The following is a 15,447-nucleotide window of genomic DNA, read 5'->3' as shown; positions in this document are numbered from 1 at the left end:
AACCTAAGACACCTTTGGGAGGGGATTGCTCAAAGCCAACTGGTTTATGAAAACGAAAGAAAATTCTGAAGAATTAAGAGTTGCTCAATTCCACAGTATTTAGGTATGGTGAGCGGTGATACATTCTCTTGCCCCCCCCACATCCATAGACAGAGGCTAAATAAAGTTGAAGAAATTTAACTTGACTCATGAAAAGTGAGGGCAATGAGTTGTATACAGTATAAAACAGTCTTCAATTCTTAATCTAACAAACTACTGAATATGAATGAACAACATATTCCTATTTGGAGCTGGATCCACATGACTTACGGCACACTTCCACACGCTCGTCAGACCCATCCTCACAGTCTGGCTCTCCGTCGCAGTGCCATCTCTTGGGGACGCATTGGCCATTACGACAGACAAAGTCCACCTCTGCACAGGTCTTCCGAACTGCAAAGGCATAGAGGAATAGAGTGTGTTAGAATGATACAGTATGCTAGCTTAGGAATCAAAATGGGAAGCTGACAGTAAGTGAAGCCACTGTCTTTCAGTGTGAGGCCAAAAATCTGCTCCCGTTGGCTGCCTGCCAACCAAAATACCACATAAGAGCCAAGTCATACCGACCCACACTAATCCAATATAATGATTCACAATGTGCCCTTTAAATCCTAGTCTGTAACCACTTTTCCATCCACAGTTTTGTAAAGTCATACCGTATAAAAATAAAATTACAACAGCTGTGATGGAAACAGGAAGTTTCGTTCCAATTTTATAAATGCCGACAGAATTAGTTTGTTCGACATGGTGGGATCATTTTGGGTCTGTAAAATTAATTATGCGAGAAATAGCAATGGAAACACCTTTTTGCACAGATATTGATATAATAACCATCATATCGAAGTAAATTTGGCCCTATAGGACTCCCAATCACAGCCGGATGTGATGCAGCCTGGATTCAAACCAGGGACTGCAGTGCCATAAACCGCTGTGCCACTCGGAAGCCCTAAAACTAGCTTCATGTCCACTGTGTTCAAGTGCCTCCTCATAGGCTATTCCTCCCTGTGGCTAGAATGGCAATGTGTGCCAGAGTCCCATCAGCATTAATGTTACCAGGGAAGGGCTCTGTGTGGTTGTTGGGTTAATTTATACAGCAGGTCGAGGGAGCCATGGGCAGAGAGAGAGAGACATAGGAAAACAAAAAAAAAGGGCAAGTAATCCATTTAGAAACCCAAAGGTAAGGCTGGAAGATATGGCCTTAAAAAAAAAAAAAAAAAAAGTTAAATGTTTTTTTTTCTAATTTATGAACGATTCAAGATACACACGTTATCTAATTACGATTTTTTTTGCACAATAAAAAAATAGTCAATACACTGCATTTCAAAACAGATAATCTAATGCATTCAGGGCTTATAAATTATACCTAGACTTCCACAACCATAAAACCCACTAAATGTAATTATTTTATCGAAATAGTTTAACCTGCTTTTTTGCAATCATCCCTGATCTGGCTTTCAAGTCTGTCTACCTCATTCTTGTTTTTAACCAAAACCATGCACATCCACTTGTAGTGGCCAACTTCATGTAGAAGGAAATCACAGAACATGGACACAGGTCTCAACCTTCCAAACCCACGTGCTAGAGAGTAGCCAATTGTTATATTTCAAGACTAGACAACTTGTATCTATTTGCTTGCTAACAAGGTAGAACAGTTTAAAAGTTTTGAATGAACCCTCCTGTCCAACTGTTTAAACATAGCTTAGCTATTGAAGTGGCCTACCGGGATAAGATGCTTATTTCTCAGAATGAAAACGAGTTGCCAATTCCTTATATAAATAAGTATTTTTATGGTCATTGCACTGTTTTTATATAAAAACAGACTAGACAGCTAGCACATAACAATCTGTGGCTAAAATGATGCTAGCGGTACCGCAATGACAATTGTGACAGAAACGGAACATTAATTTTCCACATGTTCGTGGAAACTCTCGTTTTAATAAGGTCTGCCTTGTTCTACATTGAGAGTTGGTACATTATACGGGTATCGTTAAAGGTTAAATCCTCGCCTATTACAGTAAAATAATGTCTAAGAGTTTCCATATGATCGATTCTGTTGGACCAAACCTCAAATAGCGAGTTTGAAACTGCTTCTTGTCAGAGGAAGACGTTATCTTCGTTTTTGTTGTGAGTGGCAGGGGGCGGGGCTTGGTGTCTGTGTGCGAGTGGGCAGGAGCATGCACATAGCACAGATGGCGCGAAGGAGACGAGATCCAAAATGCGCATGAAAACGAACAAAAAATAAAAACCTAGCTTCTTGCGATATGCATTTGGCACATCGCACTAAAACAAATTCGATATAGCCTTACATTGAATTAAAGCTGTGCTTACATAAATCTGAGACCGCACCACACATCCCTTTCCCCCGTCTCATCCACCATGACCCAGATATCACAGAGATTCAAGGAGAAACACTGTTTGCTCAGATGGGGGCTCGTTTGCACGTCTCTGTCACTGCCATTTTTAGCTCAGTAACCGCTGCCACTCGCACCAGGTCATGTTAGCCCTGCTGGATTTAGTCACAACACCAACGGGGCCCAGATAAGTAGGGATGAGCATCTTTCCCCTTCAATACGCATCTAAACATGAGCTCCGATATGATACAGTAACAAACAACACGTTTTAGTTTGAAACGATTCGGTTTGATTAGAGAACGAATCTATATTTGTTGCATAAACGCATACATATTTAAAAATCTACTGCAGATGGAGCTCATGAGCTGGATCTGTCGGAACTGACGTGTGTGTGTGTGTGTGTGTGAATGATGTATGGCTATGGAGTATGTATGTAGGCACTTGAGTTGTACCATAAGGGAAACTAAGCATCTACCACCAAATTGTTCTGCGCTACCACTGTCAGATTAGGGAGGCAATGTAGTCCATATTTTTTTTGTCCACTCACTTTGTTTCTGAAATTACAATCACACACTTAAAAGGTTCACTATGAAGAAATCGCGCCATTTCCTGGCTGTTAAAATTCAAATAGTTTGCCTAATTTCGGAGAAAACAAGCAGTCATTGTGAAACGAATCATTGTACCAGCTAAGTCTCTGAAATATATTTTCCATAACCAAAATTATTGTACTTTCAGCTGGTGTACAAAACCGAAAGTAAAAGACGCAAAAATGAAATTTAGGGGAAGCATAGAAATAGCGCACATAGAACAGATCTACCGTTTCTTAGACTTGCTTTTAATAAGAACATGATCTCACACCCCCACAAAATGGAATGGTTGACATTTGGCAGGTTTACCAAAAGATTGTTTTCTGTCCTCATGAAAGAGACTTCACCCTGTATATCAACAAATGACCATTATATATACACACACTGATTGTTAAAGAAAAACTAACAAAATTATTGCAGATGATGAATCTATTGTTAGCCCCATTCAGCAGGTATAGCCAAATGAGTTGTCTCCAGTAGTGAAAAAAAATAAACAGTGCATAGATAACAATAACATAGGTTGTCACTCTAATAAAGCCTAATATCGTGCAAGCAATTTTAGCATTTGCATGCTGAAGGTGCCGCAAAGATGTGAAAGATCTGGACCAGTTGGTCAGCGCGCAAAGCTGGGCACAGTGCACAGTTTGACTAGGCTACTGACATTGCCTTGGGGTGTTCAGCATGCAAAATTACATTTAGATCAATGAGTGTAAAAAAGGCCATCCTGCTCCTCTCTACCCAACTTCCCCTCATAGTCCCTTCAGTTTCCCTTAAATCCCTTTAGTTTGGCTGCTCAGCCTACCTAAATTATCCCTCACCAATCATACCCCTGCCATTCCCAACCAGTCAGAGTGCTTGGAAATGCACATCTGGGCACTGCACCCGCCCACTCAGGTCAGGGTTGTCGTCATCCGAAGGGAGAAGACGCATGTTTCTGAGGACTTTCTATTGTCGACAGTAACATGAATGTCTGAATGTTGTGCGTGTATCGAAATTACCACAACAATAAGAGTAAAAACAGCCAGCTCATCTATCTCCTTTCCCCAACTTTCTTTTGGTTTTCTTATTGGAATAAATTAACGCCAATCATCAATTTATTAGCCAATAAGCAGCCTTCTTTCCCGGGATTTAGGGTAAAACCCAACCAGGCAGGACCTCAGGCAGTCTGTAGTTTCCATTCTTATGATCAATCCATTTCTCTCCTGCTTATTTTCCCTCCTTAAAATAAACTACTTTTCTTTCTGATATTATTGTGCGTGAAGCTACATACCACACAATTAGTATCAGACAGTGGTGTAGGTGTGTGGATCTTCATTAAATCCTTGAACTGGAACTACTGCTTCCTCGTGTTCTGAACGGACCCCCTGTGGCAGTTGCTAGCGGCCTAAAATCCAGCACCTAAGTTATCCATCCCTTTTTATTGGTCGTTCGAATTCATAAACCCATATTTTTCAATAAGATTAAGTCATTTGGTTTACTAAAATCATAAACATCTTCAAAGGATACAGCTGTGTCTGTGTGGTGGTGACTATGAAGAGTAGTGATGGGCGTCAACATCATGTTCTAACTGGACAGCACTATAAAAAGGAAAGAACCAAACCAATCAGTTATAAGTATATAGCGGGTGAGGGCATTCACAGCCGACCGTTTTTACACGGTCCTTCTATAGTGACCAACATTTTACATTTTTTCTTCTTCCCCATAGTCCGTCAATTCTCCGGATTTAGTGACCAATATATATATATTTTTTTTTTACATGGTCCTTCGTATCACCGGATTCTGATCTGCTATAGTTGAGATGTTGGAGTACCCAGAAAAGGAGTTGTTTAAACACCCCAGGATGCAGACCAGTTATCCTGCAACCCTAAGACGTATGAGACTACTGTCACTACCCACCTCAGCTCACACGAAGCCGTCATGCACCCGAGGAAGATGAGTTGCGAGGCCCTACACGCCTCTCTCATCTAAGAGACTACCAGCCCTGCTCCAGGCCTCCTCAGTGGTCAGGGAGTGACCACACCCTCACCAGTTGGGAGCTGATGAGAGAATATGAGTACCTGCGTCACGAGCAGCAAGAGATCAAGGGGGCGTAGTACTCTAGGCCCTCCCGGCCTAAGTCAACGCCGCAGGAGCACTAGTACCGCCACTACTCTCCTGACCACCACCGCTCTAGGCCTCCAAGGCTAGAGCCATCGTCACAGGAGCGCCATCACTGCCGGTCCTCCCCGAGTCAGCCCGGTTACTCTCCTGAGAGACTACTCCAGGCCTGAATTTTCGCCACCTCCATGGGACCATTGAGACCCCACTACGTCCAGAGGTGGCCCAGCTATTCAACAGATCTTCATTGCTCCATGCCCCCCCAGCTGGAGCCTATGTCATATCTGCCAGAGGGTCAGAGGTACCACCCCGAGGTGGTCCAGCCACTTTCCAGACCGACATCCCTCTAGGCCCACCTGTGCGCCCCAGAGCGGCCTAGCTCCCAAGCAGATGAAGACAACTCCAGAGTTGGTCTGCACCCTCCTCAGCCAGCTCCTCGATTAGCCACAGTTAAGGACACTCCCGCTCCAGTCGTGGAGCCACAGCCAGCCGGTGCCATGAAGCCTGTTCTGGTTGCGGAGTCATCCTCTCCTCCCAGTTGGGATACCCTGCTAGTCAAGGCACTCAGTCCACAGCTCTAGTATATCCTGCCCTGCATGGACCGCAGACCCCCTCCTTATTGGGTACGCATCGTCCTAGGCCGCCAGGCTTAGAGCGCCCTGCCATGCTTGGCTATAAGTTAGCTGTCCAGTCTGCAGTCTCCTGCCCTGCTCAGATCACACAAGTTAGGCACTTGCCTATCCCACCAGGTTTAGAGCCTTCTGCCTTACTAGGCCCCAAGTTCATGGTACTAGGCTCAGTCTCTAGACATAGGTCAGTCCACAGCTCCTTAGCTCACCGGCTTAGAGCCTCCTGCCCTGCTAAGTCACAAGTTACCTGCGCTAGGTTCAGTCCTCAGCCCCTAGCACTAGGTCATTGGTCTCCAGCTGCACTAGGTCTGTTGTCTCCAGCATTTGTCAGCCCTCAGTCCCTAGCCCAGGTGGGTCATCAGGCTCCTGCCCCGCTAGGCTCAATGGGACCAGTTTCTCCCTGTCAGGTCCAGAGTCGCCCTCCCTGTCAGGTCCAGAGTTATCAGCACTAGGCTCCGAGCCTTCAGACGTTCAAGTTTCGCTGTGTCCAGTTCTATCCAGCCTGGCGGAGCAGTGGACTGAGGGCCAAAGGTTCTCTGCCCCATTAGGTCTGCAGCATCAGTCGTCAAGCAGTCAGCTCCCTCAGGGCTACACGCCAAACCACCTGCCCTAGTTCTAGGCCCTGGGTCTCCAATCCCGGTAGACTCAGAGTTATCTGCTCCTCTAGGCATGCAGTTAGACAGTGCGCAGCCCTCAGCCTGTACCCAGTCGCCTATACTAGCGCTAAACTATACAATCCCTGCTCGGCTAGTTTTGCAGCCTCCTGCCATACCTGGCTTGAAGTCCTCCGATTTCAAGTCCCCTGCTCTGCTAGGTCCTCAGCTCCCTGACCTGGGGAACCCACCGTTCCCTGACCTGGGGGGCCTGCTGTCTCTACTTCTGGGGGGGGGGGGGGGGGGGTGCCGACCTCCTGCCTTGGACGACCCTCAACCCTTCACACGTGGGAGACCACCTGACCTTGTCTCTGGGGACCAGCCGGCCGCCGCCTCCAGATCCCTGATGATCCTCCCCACATGCTCCATGATAGTCACCGTGGCCAGCCTCCAGCATTCCACTCAGCGTCTAAGGATGGGGCCCAGCTGCCCTGCACAAGCTGAGTTAGAGGGCCCTACCCCACCCGCATGGTGTTCCTTGGGGTAGCCCAGGACCGTCTCCGCGTATCTGTGTACCTCCCATACGGGGCGGTCCCTAAGCCTAGCCGGGTAGGTGTAGCCCGCTAGGAATAAGCTTCCCCTCAAGGCCTGTGGCTTTTCAGACAATTTGTCCCTTTCAATACTGTGGCATTTAGGTTAGAGGCCTTTTTTGTGGATGTTAATATTTCCATATGAAATATTGGAGCAGCTTTAAAAAAAATAATAAAAAAAAGGCTGTCCTGCTCATCTCCTCTATCTCCCCATCCCTTCAGTTTCCCTAAAGTCCCCTTGGGTAGGCTGAAGAGCCAAACTAAGTTATTTCTCACCAATCATAGCCCTGCCATTCCCAACCAACCAGAGCGCTTGGAAATGCACATCTGCACCCGCCCACTCAGGTCAGTGTTATCATCGTTCCAATGGGAGAAGATGCATGTTTGAGGACTTGCTATTGTCGACAGTAACACGAATGTCTGAATGTTATGTGTGCATCAAAATAACCACAACAATAAGATGAAGTCATTTGGATTACCAAAATCATAAACATCTTCAACGGAAACAGCTGTGTGTGTGGTGGTGACTATGACGAGTACAGCGATGACCTCATGTTTAACCGGACAGCACTATAAAAAGGACAGAGCCAAACCAATCAGTTATAAGTATATAGCGGGTGAAGGCATTGACAACCAACCGTTTTTACGTCAACCTTCTAGCCGGATATAGTGACCAATAGTTTTTACAGACTCAACACAGGTACATGCTTACTTCGACATCGAAGGAGAAGGTGCATCGGTTGTCACCAAATATTAGGTATTTTCGGAAGGTAGCATGTAATATGAGCAAAAAGATGTTGAATCCATTTTACAGTAAGGCTGTAACGTAACAAAATATGGAATAAGTCGAGGTGTCTGAATACTTTCCAAATGCACTGTATTTTCAGCTGTTTGAAGCTTATGTACAAAACCAAAAGTAAAAGACGCAAAAATGAAACTTAACGGGAAGCATAGAAATAATGCACATAGAACAGATCTACCACTTCTTAGACTTGCTTTCAATGAGAATGAAATGTGAATTATAGATCTGTCAATGTGAATTTGGTCAGGTCACCCAAAAAGTAGCAGCTTTAAACATTTGAATAGTGGCCCAAAACTTATCGGTGATTCATTATATCCCTTATAACGGGTAGGCCATCATTGTCAATAAGAATTTGTTCTTAATTCTTGTCAATAGGGGGGGCGCTGTTTTTACTTTGGAAAAAATCGTGCCCAAATGAAACGGCCTCGTACTCTTTTCTAGATCATACAATATGCATATTATTATTACTATTGGATAGAAAACACTCAGAAGTTTCTAAAACTGTTTGAATTATGTCTGAGTAAAACAGAACTCATTTTGCAGCAAACTTCCATGCAGGAAGTGAAAAATCTGAAAACGAGGCTCTGTTTCAGGGCCTGCCTATTCAATTGCCTTATATTTATCGATATGCATGCACTTCATACGCCTTCCACTAGATGTCAACAGGCAGTGGAAGGTGTAATGGGGTGTCTAGCTTGATCTGAGGCCGAACAAGAGCTTTTGGAATGGCAGGTCAGGAATTTTCTTGGTCTACCAAGGTGCGCCGCGGAGCTCGACATTGGCTTCTGAAAAGCGTTACGTATACACGGCGAATATCTCCGGCTCTGATTTTATTTGATACATGTGATAATAACATCATAAAGTAGGTTTTTTCAACCGAGTTTTATCAGTTTATTCAACGTTTATTGGGACTTTTGGGATTTTCCGTTCTTTGCGCCAAGAGTTGATGGGCATGTTCGCGCCACATGGCTAGCTAAGGTTGCTAATTCGACAGAAGAAATGGACATTCTAAAACCAAACAACGATTTATTCTGGACCAAGGACTCCTTGTACAACATTCTGATGGAAGCTCAACAAAAGTAAGAAAACATTTATGATGTTATTTCGTATTTCTGTGTAAAATGTTGAGTCCTATTCTCCGCCGTTTTGGTGAGCGCTGTCTCGCAATAACACAAGCTGTATGTTATGGTAAAGTTATTTTAAAAAATCTATCACAGCGGTTGCATTAAGAACCAGTGTATCTTTCATTTGCCATACAACAAGTATTTTTATGTAAAGTTTATGATGAGTTCTTTGGTCAGATTAGGTGAATCGATGCTACGTATTCACAATGTATAATCAGGATTTGTAGCTCTAAATATGCACATTTTCGAACAAAACATAATTGTATTGTATAACATGATGTTATAAGACTGTCATCTGATGAATTTGTTCAAGATTAGTGATTAATTTTATATATTTTGCTGGTTTTTGCGAAAGCTACCTTTTGCGGTGAATAAATGCATTTGTGTGTTTGGCTATTGTGGTAAGCTAATATAATTGTGTTTTCGCTGTAAAACACTTTTTAAAAAAATCGGAAATATTGGCTGGATTCACAAGATGTTTATCTTTCATTTGCTGTACACCATGTATTTTTCATAAATGTTTTATGATGAGTATTTAGGTATTTCACGTTGCTCTCTGTAATTATTCTGGCTGCTTTGGTGATATTTTTGATGGTTGCTGCAATGTAAAACTATGATTTATACCTCAAATATGCACATTTTCGAACAAAACATAAATGTATTGTATAACATGTTAAGACTGTCATCTGATGAAGTTGTTTCTTGGTTAGTGACTAATTTTATCTCTATTTGGTCGGTTTTGTGATAGCTACCTATGCGGTAGAAACATGGTGAAAATATGCGGTTGAGTCTTTGGCTATTGTGGTTAGCTAATAGAAATACATAGTGTTTTCGCTGTAAAACATTTTAAAAATCGGAAATGATGGCTGGATTCACAAGATGTTTATCTTTCATTTGCTGTATTGGACTTGTGATTTCATGAAAATTATATTATATGATATCCCTGTCCCGTTAGGCTAGGCTATGCTAGTCAGCTTTTTTGATGAGGAGGATCCCGGATCCGGGAGAGAGAAGTGGTAGAGGTTTAACTGACTTGCCTAGTTAAATAAAAAAATAGCAAGGTTTGTTTTCTAACACAGTAGGCTATGTCGCCGATTTGTCACCAATCTGACTTAATTTTGCGGAATCGAGAGAGAGAGAGTGTGTGTGTGTGTGTGTGTGTGTGTGTGTGTGTGTCCCTCACCGCAGGTGTTCTCGTCACTCCCGTCGGAGCAGTCCTCATCCCCGTCACACTGCCAGACAGACGGGATGCAGCGACCGTTCCCACACTGGAACTGACTGGGCTCACATTCTGTCTTTGATCCTGGAAGAAAGGAAAAAGGAACTAAAGATTGGATAACTCAAAACCATCATCATGTATAACTAGTGTACATGTCTCCAGGCCTCAAGGACTGCAAATATGTTCCATCTTGTTTGCCACTGAATTGAAAGGCCTCGAACCTGGGTGGTGTTGTAGGGCACAGAAAACAAAAAAGCCATTCATATACAGACACGTTCAGCCAGGAAGAGTTAAATTCTAAATGACCCTCTATTGGTTAATTTGACGACACGCTGTGCTGTAGGTACACCTGCTTAAGGTTGTTACCAGCCCGCCACAGTGAAACTTGTCAGCAAGCCACTAGCCAGCGCAGAGAGGAGAAAGTACAGCCAGACCATGTCCAATAACCCCTGCTCCTCAGTGATCATCCACTCAGCATGGGATCCTCTGCAGCAGGGGACTAACAGACCTCGTGCTGGGAGGCCAACACCGCGAGCACAATCTGCCTGGGAACGTGGCCAATTGTCCTGGGCAATGGTCATTATGAGTCCGAAATGCCACCCTATTCCCTAAATGGTGCATTACTTGTTTTGAACAGAGCCCCATAAGCTCTAATCAAAAGTAGGGCACTACATAAGAAATAAGGTGCCATTTCAGATAGACCTCGTTAAACAAGCCAACAGATCAGGTAAAATGCCAAAGAACAATCAAGAGGGTCATATAAAACAAAGTGTTTGCAGTCTGGACATTCGCATAAGTCTCAGCAGCATTACCAAACAAGACGCTGATATGGCTGCAGGCCTACACAGTCTACAGATTGCATTACTCAATGCCACTCATGCCAAAACCTACCAGTAATAGTTCAAGGCTAAAGGTAAGGACCGGTGTGCAGCAGCACTGATACTGGAGTCGATTACATTAGAGCTTAACCTATGACCTCCAAACCATCTCCAGAATAATAAGGCTTGTCCTGAGGGAGCGGGGGACCATTTAACAAAATGAATGGAGACTAGTATAATCATATGTAAAGAGCGTTGCTTCCGTCTCTCCTCTTGCCCCAACCTGGGCTTGACCTAGAGACCTGAATATTGACTACAGTCACCCTCGAAGCATCGTTACCCATCGATCCAATAAAGCCGCAGCCCTTGCAGAGCATGGGAAACTACTAAGGGCTCAGAGCGAGTGATGTCACCGATTGAAATGCTACTAGCGTGCACCACTAACTAGCTAGCCATTTCACACCGGTTACACACAACGAGGCTGAATCATGTGAACACAACTCAGTCAACTGTATAGGTCCTATTGCTCATCTGTTATACAGAGAAAGCAAAGTTCACCAGGAGTAAACTTGCAACTCATCAGATGTCTCCGCTACTGCACCACATTTTGTGCTGAGGTTGCTTCACTAAAAAGTGAACATGGTAGCGAGCCTGGGGCAGCGGGTTTGTGCTTACCCAGTGTTGATAAACATAGGCTATAACTGAACAAAAATACACTGCTCAAAAAAATAAAGGGAACACTTAAACAACACAATGTAACTCCAAGTCAATCACACTTCTGTGAAATCAAACTGTCCACTTAGGAAGCAACACTGATTGACAATAAATTTCACATACTGTTGTGCAAATGGCATAGACAACAGGTGGAAATTATAGGCAATTAGCAAGACACCCCCAATAAAGGAGTGGTTCTGCAGGTGGTGATCACAGACCACTTCTCAGTTCCTATGCTTCCTGGCTGATGTTTTGGTCACTTTTGAATGCTGGCGGTGCTTTTCTAGTGGTAGCATGAGACGGAGTCTACAACCCACACAAGTGGCTCAGGTAGTGCAGCTCATCCAGGATGGCACATCAATGCGAGCTGTGGCAAGAAGGTTTGCTGTGTCTGTCAGCGTAGTGTCCAGAGCATGGAGGCGCTACCAGGAGACAGGCCAGTACATCAGGAGACGTGGAGGAGGCCGTAGGAGGGCAACAACCCAGCAGCAGGACCGCTACCTCCGCCTTTATGCAAGGAGGAGCACTGCCAGAGCCCTGCAAAATTACCTCCAGCAGGCCACAAATGTGCATGTGTCTGCTCAAACGGTCAGAAACAGACTCCATGAGGGTGGTATGAGGGCCCGACGTCCACAGATGGGGGTTGTGCTTACAGCCCAACACCGTGCAGGACGTTTGGCATTTGCCAGAGAACACCAAGATTGGCAAATTCGCCACTGGCGCCCTGTGCTCTTCACAGATGAAAGCAGGTTCACACTGAGCACATGTGACAGACGTGACAGAGTCTGGAGACGCCGTGGAGAACGTTCTGCTGCCTGCAACATCCTCCAGCATGACCGGTTTGGCGGTGGGTCAGTCATGGTGTGGGGTGGCATTTCTTTGGGGGGCCGCACAGCCCTCCATGTGCTCGCCAGAGGTAGCCTGACTGCCATTAGGTACCGAGATGAGATCCTCAGACCCCCTTGTGAGACCATATGCTGGTGCGGTTGGCCCTGGGTTCCTCCTAATGCAAGACAATGCTAGACCTCATGTGGCTGGAGTGTGTCAGCAGTTCCTGCAAGAGGAAGGTATTGATGCTATGGACTGGCCCGCCCGTTCCCCAGACCTGAATCCAATTGAGCACATCTGGGACATCATGTCTCGCTCCATCCACCAACACCACACCACAGACTGTCCAGGAGTTGGCAGATGCTTTAGTCCAGGTCTGGGAGGAGATCCCTCAGGAGACCATCCGCCACCTCATCAGGAGCATGCCCAGGCGTTGTAGGGATGTCATACAGGCACGGGGAGGCCACACACACTACTGAGCCTCATTTTGACTTGTTTTAAGGACATTACATCAAAGTTGGATCAGCCTGTAGTGTGGTTTTCCACTTTAATTTTGAGTGTGACTCCAAATCCAGACCTCCATGGGTTGATACATTTTATTTCCATTGATAATTTGTGTGATTTTGTTGTCAGCACATTCAACTATGTAAAGAAAAAAGTATTTAATAAGAATATTTCATTCAGATCTAGGATGTGTTATTTTAGTGTTCCCTTTATTTTTTTGAGCAGTGTATAAATGCAACAATTAATGATTTTACTGAGTTAAAGTTCATAAAGGAAATCAGTCAATTCAGTTCTAGTGGACGTTCCTGCAGTCAGCATGCCAATTGCATGCTCCCTCAAAACTTGAGACATCTGGGGTTGTTTGACAAAACATATTTTAGAGTTGCCTTTTGTCCCAAGCACAAGGTGCACCTGTGTAATTATCATGCTGTTTAAATCAGCTTCGTGATTCCCACACCTGTCTGGTGGATGGATTATCTTAGCAAAGGAGAAATGCTCACTAACCGGGATGTAATCATATTTGTGCACAAAGTGAGAGAACAGCATTTTGTGCATGTGAAAAAAAAATGCTAGGATATTTTATTTCAGCTCACGAAACATGGGACCAACGCTTTACATTCTGCGTTTATATTTATGTTAAGTATACGTTAGGGAATTAACCTACCAACCAAACTTTGAAGTAGGCCTACTGAAGCCTACCTGTCTCATATTTCACCAGTTTTACATGAATTGTAGGCTTCTCATCAAGTGTATGCAATTGTGTAAGCCTGAGAAACACTCCAAGGAAATATGTTGTGTCTCAGATGGATGTTATTGTGAAATCAGATGACTCAATTCATTGTTAAATACTGAACAAACCTGTTTCCACAATGAAAGCTAGAGCAAATATTGAAATTAAAATATGCTTCAGGCATAGACTACTTTTTTTTTAGTAATAAAAGAGACATTTCCAAAAATATGTGTATCACTCCCATTTTGCATATCTAATTGGTTGATGCCTAGATTTGATCGGTCTGTACATGACAATATACTAACTTCCTGTCTGTAGCCCCAACCCCTGTGATAGCCTGCCGACAACGTGCCTTTGAGCACTATTGGTCTCATTATCAAAATAAACTGAGAATATAGCCTATGATACATCTCCAATTTAATTAGGTCAACGAACCAATCTCTAATTTGCATACAGTCTCACTCAATACAAAGAAATTAAACAATCTGTGTGAGAAGCAACAAAAGCCCCTCAACTGACACTAACAAATGTCATTTTCACAGTTGTGCAAAATCAGCTCTCAAAAACCCTTATCCGTATGTAGGGTTTTCAGCAATTACATTCGCCCACATGTGAACTATAAATCCGACAGTGTTAAAGTTTAGGAAAGTTAATCATCTCCCTCTCAAACCGGTTTTAGAAATACATGCGGATAGGCCCTTTCTTTCATCGGTGAGAAATAATCTTTCAAATAAATATACACTTACTGTAGCGGTTGTGCATAGATCCAGAAGCTGTGCGCCTCCAGTTGAAGAACTACATTTCCTCCCCAGTTATGCTTACACACAAGTTGGGCACACGCTAACACGCTGACCACACCATTCGCGTGCGTTGCAAAATAAATTGCACCCACACACCAAAGAACATCTGCATTGCCAAGCGCTAAAATCAGTTGCCAAGCGCTAAAGTCAGTTCTATATGTGACGCTGTGCAAGTCCTGCCTCTCCCATCTCCTCCTTGTTTTAAGAAGCAGATACCCACGTGGGTGATGGAAAGGAACTTCGGTCCGGTCGGTTGTGGTAATACACCTATGAAAGTTAGATGCCAATTGCCATATAAAGTCCAAAGAAGAAAAAGCCTGAAAGGAGGAGAGATGACAAAAACGATTTGGTTGACCGTTTTGTGTGGATTAATTGTCAGAGTAGAGGACCTTGTGCATTTCAGGCAAAATAACATATCCCAGGACAAATTAGCTAGCAACAGCAAGCTAGCTAAATAGGAGAAATTAGCTAGCAACTGAAATTGCCATAAATGTTTAATGCTTTTCGACCTTATCCCAAATTAATATAATTGGTTCAGAGTTTGTTTTGATATTTCAACCTGCATGTCGTGATTGTGTTTGGTGTGGGGGGACAAAATCAATTTGCGCACGATGGCGTGCGGCCGGTTTGGGTCAAGTGTAACAGTTAGATAGCTAATTAGCACAGGTGGCCGCCTTTGTCTTCCGTAAACAAGCGATGTAACGTAATCTAACACATATACAATTTCTCACTGATATTAAAAGACACATTCTTTATGTTTCCAAAAACGTACCACAAGCAAAGCGTGTTAATGTTCAGTGTTAGTATCTTCTGACCGGGGAAGTTAAGAGCCCTATGGGCTAGAGCAAAATCTACCCCCTTCATGGTCAATAACAAACCTCTGAAAACACTTCAAATGGGTTAAGTCCTGGATAGGGTAATATAGCCACAATACCACCAATACCACAATAGAACAGGAATCCCCAAATAAATATTATTTGTGTGACTTTGCAATAGACTAGAAGCTGTCAATAAGGAGGACC

General features: G+C 43.9%; 1 protein-coding gene across 2 annotated transcripts in view; it reads right to left on the bottom strand.

Annotated features, from left to right (window-relative positions):
* Nucleotides 1–15,447, bottom strand: part of LOC129813744 (very low-density lipoprotein receptor-like) — a 34,713-nt gene that overhangs the window by 17,451 nt on the left and 1,815 nt on the right. For both annotated transcript variants that reach the window (XM_055866226.1, XM_055866235.1), the window contains exons 2-3: nt 9,996–10,115; nt 310–432 (exon numbers count right to left, since the gene is read on the bottom strand). In XM_055866226.1, coding sequence (XP_055722201.1) covers nt 310–432; nt 9,996–10,115 — 243 coding nt within the window. The remainder of the gene's footprint in view (nt 1–309; nt 433–9,995; nt 10,116–15,447) is intronic.

The sequence above is a fragment of the Salvelinus fontinalis genome, chromosome 2 (assembly GCF_029448725.1).
Source record: "Salvelinus fontinalis isolate EN_2023a chromosome 2, ASM2944872v1, whole genome shotgun sequence".
NCBI lineage: Eukaryota > Metazoa > Chordata > Actinopteri > Salmoniformes > Salmonidae > Salvelinus > Salvelinus fontinalis.
Note: the sequence above shows the minus strand (reverse complement) of the source record. Positions and strands in the feature narration are given on the sequence as shown.